This window comes from Pundamilia nyererei, unplaced genomic scaffold, assembly GCF_000239375.1.
Source record: "Pundamilia nyererei isolate P.nyererei 1_Seehausen unplaced genomic scaffold, PunNye1.0 scaffold00443, whole genome shotgun sequence".
Lineage (NCBI taxonomy): Eukaryota > Metazoa > Chordata > Actinopteri > Cichliformes > Cichlidae > Pundamilia > Pundamilia nyererei.
In genome coordinates, this window is record NW_005187844.1 from 203,210 (window position 1) to 213,062 (window position 9,853).

At 38.9% G+C, this 9,853-nt stretch overlaps 1 protein-coding gene across 1 annotated transcript; it reads left to right on the forward strand.

Annotated features, from left to right (window-relative positions):
* Positions 1-3,809: 3,809 nt before the first annotated feature.
* LOC102209162 (extracellular calcium-sensing receptor-like) lies at positions 3,810-8,121 on the forward strand. The gene is made up of 8 exons (XM_013916058.1): positions 3,810-3,949; positions 4,312-4,606; positions 4,701-4,990; positions 5,110-5,405; positions 5,747-5,940; positions 6,071-6,292; positions 6,391-6,514; positions 7,217-8,121. The coding sequence occupies exons 1-8, from the start codon at positions 3,921-3,923 to the stop codon at positions 8,119-8,121; spliced, it is 2,355 nt and encodes a 784-aa protein (XP_013771512.1). The 5' UTR covers positions 3,810-3,920.
* Positions 8,122-9,853: the final 1,732 nt, after the last annotated feature.

A 9,853-nucleotide genomic window follows, 5' to 3' on the forward strand; every position in this document is an offset into this window, starting at 1 on the left:
GATATCAGCAAACACCGAGCGCATACATTGATAGGACACCACAGCCATGCTATCATCGCAAACACTGATAACAGCATAAATCGAATTAAATCGGGACTTGATGAGAGCTTCTGAGTATCACTAGAAATATTATAAACAGTCGTCTCTGTACCACAGTTTGCTATCAGTAAACACCGACAGCATTCACTGTTAGCATAGAACATCCATGTTAGCAGTGTATAAATGGATGGTTTAGCATATTAGCACAGGTATCAATAAAGGACTACTGTGGAGGTAAGCATCAACGACACAGCTCTCAGTTCTCACTCCTTCTTTATTCGTCTCCAACATCAACTGCGCATATCGCGCCACAAAACACAGGAACACACTTCCTATACACTGGGTGTCAGTGGAGCCCTCTAGTGGTCCACCACACTACCGTATTAAACACTTTTACTAACCTCAGGCAGACGGACAGGCGCTCTGCAGGTGGGATTGAGCGCCTGTAATTGGTGTCTAGGCAGGCGATGCTGGGACCGACGAGGGAAAGCAGGTCCTCAAACTGGCCGACGGTGATAGCGCTGGATTCGGCCGTCATCCAGGCGCAGCTCCTGGAGCAAATGGTGAAACTCACCAAACTGCTCACGCCTCTGGAGGACTTAATATACCCAGGTACGGCGAGGACGTCTTTTACGCTGCTGCTCTGCTCTCCACAGTAAATAGAGAAGGGAGACTCTCTCTTCAAGCGCTAGCTCGACAGCTGCCATCTTGCAAAGATACCGGTCTGGCACAACTTCCTCCCACATTCCTCCCACATTTCCGGTTCACGCGGCGATGGATTTTTCTTGGACACGCGTTGAGACGCGAATGTGCACGTGTCAAATAGGGGCGTTTGGGGCGTTTTGTTTGCGTCCATCGCGTTCGGTGTGAACACACCGTTAGAGTGGAGGAGACAGGCCTTGTATGTAAGGACTGCAGAACAAACCCAGCGAGAAGAGCCCGGAAGAACAGGACCTTAACAGTCATGATGGTATAATGTCTGAAAGCCGTCTGTCCGAAAGCAGCCCAGCGGCTAACAGCGGATGTTAACAGCTGATGCTAACAGCTGATGCTAACAGCTGACAGTCCAGAAAAATGCCAGCCAAACAGGTAAAGAAGAGAAACACTTTACCTGGCCACCCCTACCAGCCCTGCTACTTGATTTAACTCACAATCAAGTCTTGATCAGTTGACAGTGCTACTCCTTTTCTCATCTGAATGTCCAAGACATCTGGCCACAGAGCTGATGATATCATTACAAAAATGATCATCAATCATCAAACTGTAGTGTTCTGTTTACAAGTGCACCTGTGGACACTCAAGCTTAAACATGGTGTTTGTTATGGGCAGACTATGGTTAGCACAGATATCCAATAACAAAACACCACTCAGTAAGGTAAGGATCTACTCCTCCCAGTCACACCTTTCCAGATCACACTGCCATTGCTCATGTAAGCATTTTAGTCCCCTAAAAGCACAATTGATGCCCTGGTAAGGGCACCTTCCCAGACCCTGGGACTCCCAAAAGGCCTAGTATTCTGAACTGCTGTTAAGCACAAAAGGGCAAACAACAGTCAGAACCAGGGAAAAACGTAATGTACAGGCACCGAAATAGGAGCATGCAAATATGCCACCCCTGCCCAGTTCCTTTCACTGGAACAGAATCCAACCTCTCTACAGGAGACAGACTGTAGATCCTGTGCATTGAGGTAAGCCTAAATTTATCCGGTGAGTATTTCTCAACTCAGGTTCAGAAAGCTGAACATTATTGTTAATGCTGACTTAAATTATTTTTTAGAGGGTTTTTTTTTTCCATTGATATAAGATAAGTAAAGAGTGCTGCCATGTAGGGAAGGTGCTAAAGAACAGTAATTGGTTTGTTTTTGTTTCCCTTCATACCTCTTATTATGCAATCAGAGCAGGTTTTTGAAGACACAACATCTTATTTTTGCTTATCAATAAATTGTTTGAAAACTATGACTTGATGAGTTAGATTAGTATTTAATTTGTATAGCAACTTATTAATTATTTAGGTCCTAGTGGTTTAATATAAAATGACAACAATGCTGGATTCAAGATTAAAACACAGGCATTAGAAAATACAGACATGATTTTCTATGGATTACTATAGATATATTATTAACAAAAGTAGAAAAATCAGAAATGCATTTTGCATGTCTGATTTATAGTTAATACTCTGAAACTACCACAACTGTTTTCAGGTTAAAAAAAAATGCATTATAACAATATAATAGTGTCCAAATATCATGTATAAGACATTATATCATGAAACATTTGAGTCCAAATACTGCACAGAATTTCACGTTTCAACAGGTTAAAGTTCTCCACTAGTCCTGCATGCAGGTAGTCTTTATCCCTCAAGCTTGGGTCCTCTACCAGAGTCTTGGGAAACTGATGATCCTGTGAAGAATCTCTGTTGTTCTTAGGACTGCATTCTTCTAGACAGACATCTCAGATTTCATTTCTGAAACCTGCCGGAGCCACTGCCCCAATTTGGGAGGTCACTGGTGAAATGCTTTGATTACCACAGAGACCACCATTGCATTCTCCTTCCACATCTTCTCTAGCTCCTCTCTCAGCCTATGGTATTTCTAGAACTTTCTGCTATGTGAGATATTCACTAAGCATATGATCAGTTGTGGCTATCTCCTTATGTATCAGCTGGGTAATAACAGGGTCAAGCTTAGCAGACTTTCAGAAGGTACTTCATATAGTCTTAGTAACTGGCCAAAGAGGGGCCAGGTTTCCAGCTTAGCCATAATCTTCTGTCTCAGGTCAGCTGCTCTGGTATTCAACATGTCTTGGTATCCAATCTTGGAGTGTGTGTCATTTGTGGAAGATGACTTCACTTCTATGATCTGACTGCTCCACCTGCTGTTAACTCCAAGGGAAAGTCATTTTCACCTCAGAGGTATCTAGTTTTTACGTAATTGCATAAATAATAATAATAATAATAATAATAATAACAATAATAATAACTTTATCTATAAAGCGCTTTCAAATTGCTGTACAACTAAAGGGATAAATAAAATAAAAGCGATACATAGCAATACAGGTAAGAGACACAATACAAGTTAAAAACAATAAAAATTTAAAAACTAAAAGCCATAGAATTAAGACATATAGGATAAGGTGAACAAATGCGTCTTCAACTTAGTTTTAAAAACCTCCACAGAGCCTGCCTGCCGAATATCTTGAGGGATATGATTGATTGTATAATGTATCATTTTTTATATAAATACAAATCATATAAATTTCAATTTAATATTACTTATCTTAAAAGCAAAAACAAACAAAAAAGTGTTCATAACAAGTCATTTGAGTAATACCTTGGTGTGTAATTAATGGTACAATGTGTATTACCTCTGTATGTCCACATTATTACATCACTATTGAATAGTGCACAGTGCTTCCTGAAGTAGTTTATTAGAGGAGAACAGATAGATTAAAACAATAGTAATAGTAAGGCTATGCACACATTTCATACAAAATAAAGACTTACTCAAAGATGACCAAGAAAGGGGATGTCCTAGTGATCATTAAAAAAAATCTTGTCTGAAGAGCTATATAATCCAGTAAAAAAGCATTTCCACCCGTATACACACAACTGACATCAATGCGGGATGGATGATCTTATAATTTGTCTGGTATTGGCTGTGTGTTTGTTTCACCTGAACACAGCCTTGGCTGTGTGCCTAGATGATCTGAGTCAAAGGGCTATGCTTACAGGCGCCAAGGTTGGTACTGTGGAATCATCTGTGAATTGCAAGCTGCAGGGTAGCACACGTCCACCTGCATTCTCAAAGGATGGGGACTTCATTATTGGCGGCACTTTCTCCCTTCACTCTTACACGCAAACAGCTTATAATAAGTATACCAACATGCCTGCACCTGTGAAATGCAAAGGAAGGTTAGTAAGTGGAAGAAGAGGGTGCTACAAACACGTTGGACTATGTAAAATTAAAAATGTTTTCACATGTATGATGATTCATGGTATATAAGTATTTATAATATAATTCTTCTAACAATAGTAAGTCATTTAGATTTTTAAAATAGTGTTTTTGTGTTTTCAGAACTGAATTTTTACTTATATTATAAATATTTAACAGTAAATTGTTATCTATAATTTTATATTGATTTCTGGTCAGGCAGTGATTTGATGTACCTAAACTAGCTGTTTGCAACATTATTGCCGCTGAGCTGAATTTATCACGTATAATATCTTTACCTGAATTGACAGTCAAAATTTTAAAATGACATGATTGTTTACAGCATTGACACTGTTGAGCTGCAATCCACAAGTTCGATGGTCTTTGCCATAGAAGAGATTAACAACAGCACAGACCTGCTGCCTGGAATTGAGCTTGGTTATCGGATCTATGATTCATGTGCATCAGTACCTGTGGCAGTTCATGTGGCATTTCAGTTTTTAAATAGATTGGAGGCTCAGTTTAACACTGGTAAAAACTGCTCTCAGTCTGGTGTGGTGATGGCTGTTGTTGGTGACTCTGGGTCTACGCCATCTATTACCATGTCACAACTTGTTAGTGCTTTTAACATTGCTCAGGTAAATATTTTGCCTTTCTAGAAAACGTATTTGTTGACTGTTCGCGTTTGTGCAGCTGTTTCAGAGTTATTCTATTTTATTTTTTGTGATTTAGGTGAGCCACTTTGCCACATGTGCATGCTTATCTGACAAGCAGCAGTACCCAAGTTTTTTCAGAACAATTCCCAGTGACCAGTTTCAAGCTGAAGCACTAGCCAAGCTGGTGAAACACTTTGGCTGGACTTGGATAGGTGCTGTCCGGTCAGATTCAGATTATGGCAATAATGGCATGGCTTCTTTTCTCCAAGCAGCACAGAAAGAGGGGATCTGTGTGGAGTACTCTGTATCTTTCTATCGGACAAACCCACAGAGCAGATTTCAGAGAGTAGCAGATGTTATCCGCAGGTTTCTTTATCAAAGATAATTATTGTGCATTGACTTGTGTAATTACCTTTAAAATAAATGTTTGATCATGTGAAGACATTTAAAAAACATTTTCCTAATGCACTACATTGTCTCTCCAGGTCTACAGCTGTAGTTGTTGTGGCATTTGCATCTTTTGGAGACATGAAGATCCTGTTGGAGGAGCTATCACGTGACCCTTCCCCACCTCGCCAGTGGATAGGCAGTGAATCATGGGTAACAAGCACAGAATTAACACAGTACAGTTTCTGTGCTGGGGCCATTGGATTTGGTATTCCGAAGTCTGCAATCCCAGGTCTCAGAGACTTCCTGTTAAATCTGTCTCCCACTCAAGTGTCTGCCTCGCCAGTGTTTACTGAGTTCTGGGAGGATGCATTCAACTGCAGTCTGAAAAAAAGTAAGAGTTTCATTTGCTTTTAAATCATTTTCCCAAAATTGTAGTGTTACAACAGCTACTGCTGCTCATGTTTTTTCCACTAATGGTAATGGTCAAATATGAAGTGAACGCAGGCATATGTCTGCATATATTCTCCCTTGATATAATGACTTTTCAGGTCAAGTTCCAGTGGTTTAGTTTAATTTTTCTTGTATATCAATATAATTTTATCCATTTACAAATATAAGTCATTCTACTAAAATAATTTTCTAATATCTATGTAACAGGCCTGTAATCTAGTTTTACTTACAGGCTTGAAAACACTATTATCTGTGTTTTTGTAATTATAGCTCCTGCCATAGAGAAGAAAATGTGTGATGGAAATGAAGACATACAGAATCTCCAAAGCGAGTACACTGACACATCTCAGCTCAGAATTGCTAACATGGTGTATAAGGCTGTGTATGCAATAGCACATGCCATCCATAATGCAGTGTGTCAAAAAACAAATGCCATAGCAAAATGTGACAAACTAATCAAGTTACAGTCCAATCGGGTAAGCAGAACTGAACATGTTAATGCCAATGTCTTTCATAACTCCTAATATAACTTAGATAAAAAGAACTATCAATGTGTATTATTGCAATGTCCCATGTTCTTCTTTCTCTCTCTTACTGTCTTTACAGGTTTTAACTGAGCTGAAGAAAGTAAATTTTTCCCAAAATGAAAATGATGTGTCATTTAATGCTAATGGGGATCCTGTGGCTATTTATGACTTGGTTAACTGGCAGAAAAGTGGGAGTGGCATCATTGAGATAGTAACTGTAGGGCTGTATGATGCCTCACTACGAGTGGGCCACGAGTTTAAGATTAACAGAAACATAACCTGGATGGAGGATAGCAGAAAAGTAATGATGAGAATCTGACTTATTAAACTCTGGTGAACAAGTTGCTGCTACTTTATATCTGTAATATTTATATCTGTTATGCTACCTTGTCTTGACAGGTGCCAGTGTCAGTCTGTACTAACAGTTGTCCTCCAGGAACTCGTAAAATGCTGCAAAAAGGAAAACCTATCTGCTGCTATGACTGTATAGCATGTCCTGAGGGAGAGATCAGTAATATAACAGGTAAAATCAAATGTTTCTCCATGCATTTAAAATAATTTTATACTGGAAAAAATACAATTTACAATGATTTAATTCCTAGTAGCCTCTTATTGTTAGGATGCCTGGGTCGTTGACCCAGGGTTTTGAGTTTATATATCATTTATCATTTCTATTCTTTGGTTTCTTCGTTAGAGTTATGTCTTATGGTTTATGTCTCTGTGTAATCCTTAGTTGCTATATCCTGTGTCCAGTCAGTGTCTGTCTGCCCTGGTCCCATGTCTTTGTTCCCTCTGTTGCAGTGCCTGCATGTGAGTCTGTGTCTTTAGTTCAGTCTGTGTTATGTTTCCTGTTTTATTTTGAAGGTCCATGTCTGATGTTAATGTATCTGGTTTTGCGTCCCCTTGTCTCGTTAGGCCTGATTTGCCCCAGCTGTGTTTCCCTACTGTTACCCATTCCCTGATTGCTCCCCCTGTGTATTTAAGCCCTGTGTTTCTCTATGTCTGTGTTGTGATCTACCCCCATTTATGCTGTGTGTTCTGTCTTTATGCATGCCTGTGAAAGTTTATTTTGTATTTTCGGGTTTTGTCACGTTTTGTCATCCAGCAATAAAGCTGAGTTTTGAAGTATACTTTTGCCTGTCGAGGAGTCTGCACTTTGGGTCCTTTTCCTGCCTGCACACAGCTGTTACTTGACACTTATTGTTTTCTTTTCTCTCTTATTCAGATTCAGCTGACTGTTTACCCTGCCACAAAGAGTTCTGGCCTAATGCAAAGAGAGACACCTGTATCCCTAAGCCTCTAGAGTTTCTTTCATTTCAAGACATCCTAGGGATCATCCTGGCTACATTTTCAGTTCTTGGTGCTTGTCTGGCCATCATAATTGGGGCTGTATTCTTTTATCACAGGAAAACTCCAATTGTCCGAGCCAACAATTCTGAGCTGAGCTTCCTGCTGCTCATCTCACTGACTCTGTGTTTCTTATGTTCATTAACTTTCATTGGAGCACCATCAGAGTGGTCCTGCATGCTGCGTCACACTGCATTTGGCATAACCTTTGTACTCTGTATCTCCTGTGTACTTGGGAAAACTATAGTGGTTTTAATGGCTTTTAAAGCAACACTTCCAGGTAGCAATGTCATGAAATGGTTTGGTCCTCCACAGCAAAGAATGACTGTTGTGTCTTTCACCTTTATTCAAGTTTTAATATGTACTGTATGGTTGGTAGTGAGCCCTCCATTCCCAATTAAAAATCTAACCACATACAAGGAGAAAATCATCCTGGAATGTGCATTAGGCTCTGCTGTTGGCTTCTGGGCTGTGCTCGGTTACATAGGTCTGCTTGCTTCCTTTTGCTTCATTTTAGCTGTCTTAGCTCGCAAATTACCTGATAATTTCAATGAAGCCAAGCTTATCACTTTCAGCATGCTGATATTCTGTGCAGTGTGGATCACCTTTATCCCAGCATATGTCAGCTCTCCTGGGAAATTTACAGTGGTTGTGGAGATTTTTGCCATTCTGGCCTCCAGCTTTGGGCTAATAATATTTATATTTGCTCCAAAGTGTTTTATCATATTGTTTAAGCCTGCAAAGAACACTAAGAAATATTTAATGAACAAAAATCAGTCATAATATATTAATAATCTCAAAATGTTAATCTTCCAATCGTTCTTCATTCTGTAGTTAAATGAAATATTTACTACTTTTTTCTTAAATAAGTTCATATTCATATGCCATAATTTTTTCTGCATTTATTTATTTAGTGTATGAACATATATAATTAAAAATTAATTGTATGAATAAATGTAAAGTCACATTGAAACAGTGTGTTGTTCTGAGTTATTTCTCAATGGTCTGATACAATTTCTTGTAACATTTTGATTTCTTTTAGCATTTGAATTTGTATCAGTCACCAAGCCACCAAGTGCAAATATAATTTTAATGTGAACTGAGTAAATTCGGTCATAGTATGAATAGTATAAATAGCCCAAAAAATTAACACTGTTTTGTTTTTTTCTAAATTATATTTAAAGATTGCCAATTTTAGGCCATCCAGGGATGTGATTTCAAGGCATGTTTTTTCGTGACTTAAGACTAGACTTTACTGTAATCAGTTTAATTAAATTCATGTTTACTGTCTTAGCCTGAAGAAAAATGATATTTTTTGGTGTGCATAAAGTAAAGTGTAAAATTATAATATGCCTTCCCAGATTATCATTGACCCATCACCAAACCAGTCATGGTGAGCAATTTCACAGTCATACAACATTCTCCACAGTTTCTCCAGACCTTTTCACATTTATTACATGTACTCCGGGTGAACCTGCCGGAGTACACGTATGAAATGCACAGGGCGCTAGTGGTAGACCTGCCACTTTATGGCAAAAACCAAGTGGGTCCCCTTCATGCTGAGCTATGAGCACTGGGCCCAGTAGATTATATCAGACCCTTAGGCCACTGTCACGAAGTCTGCTTTTGATTATTTGGTCAGAAACATTCATAGTGGTGGTCTGTGAGGTAATTTTGTAGGCTGCTGCCTGTGCTCATCCCGTTTCTTATAGCACACAGGAAGAGATAACGATCTTGATGATGGGTTAAAGACCTTCTATGGCCCTGTCCAGCTCTCTTAGAGTAACTGTCTGTGTCCTGGAATCTCCTGTTCTTTAGACTGTCTTGGGAGACGCAACAACCCTTCTGGCAATGGCAGGTATTGATGTACCATCCCGAAAGAGTAGGACAGGGGTCTCCACTCTAGTCCTTGAGAGCTACAGCCCCAGTGGCATGTCTAGAAAATTTTTGTTGGGGAGGCCAGGTAGGGGCACAGATTTAGAGAAGGGTGGCAGATGTAATTGGCAGATAATGTTTAAAAAAATTCTACCAACCGTTAACCATAATTCAGTAACCCTATAAACCTAATAACCGAATGCACTTTTAACTCTTATTAGAATGAGATTTTAACCACTACGGTGCAAAGTTTTTAGATACTGCGTTGATAAAGTACAAGAGATACAATCAGTCAATGTTTATTCAGCAGTCAAGGACATCAATATTTGCATAGTATTTTTACTGACATGTAGTGCACATATGTTTTGGGCAAAAACATTTTTGAATATTAAACTACAAACATTTGTAACAAACAATTGACAAATTAGCCAATGGCAATGTAAAACTTTATGTGCCAATTAAAAAAAGAAGATAATCTTCTCACAAACTGGTGTTTGATTTTGAAACAGGAAAAAAGTGGGGAAACAAATGAAAAGACTATCATTTGAATAAAACCTGAAAGCAAGTAAATACTTTCTATGCTGCCTTATGGTAAACTTTGGTAATATTGATAAAGAACAACACTGGCTGATGATGAAAT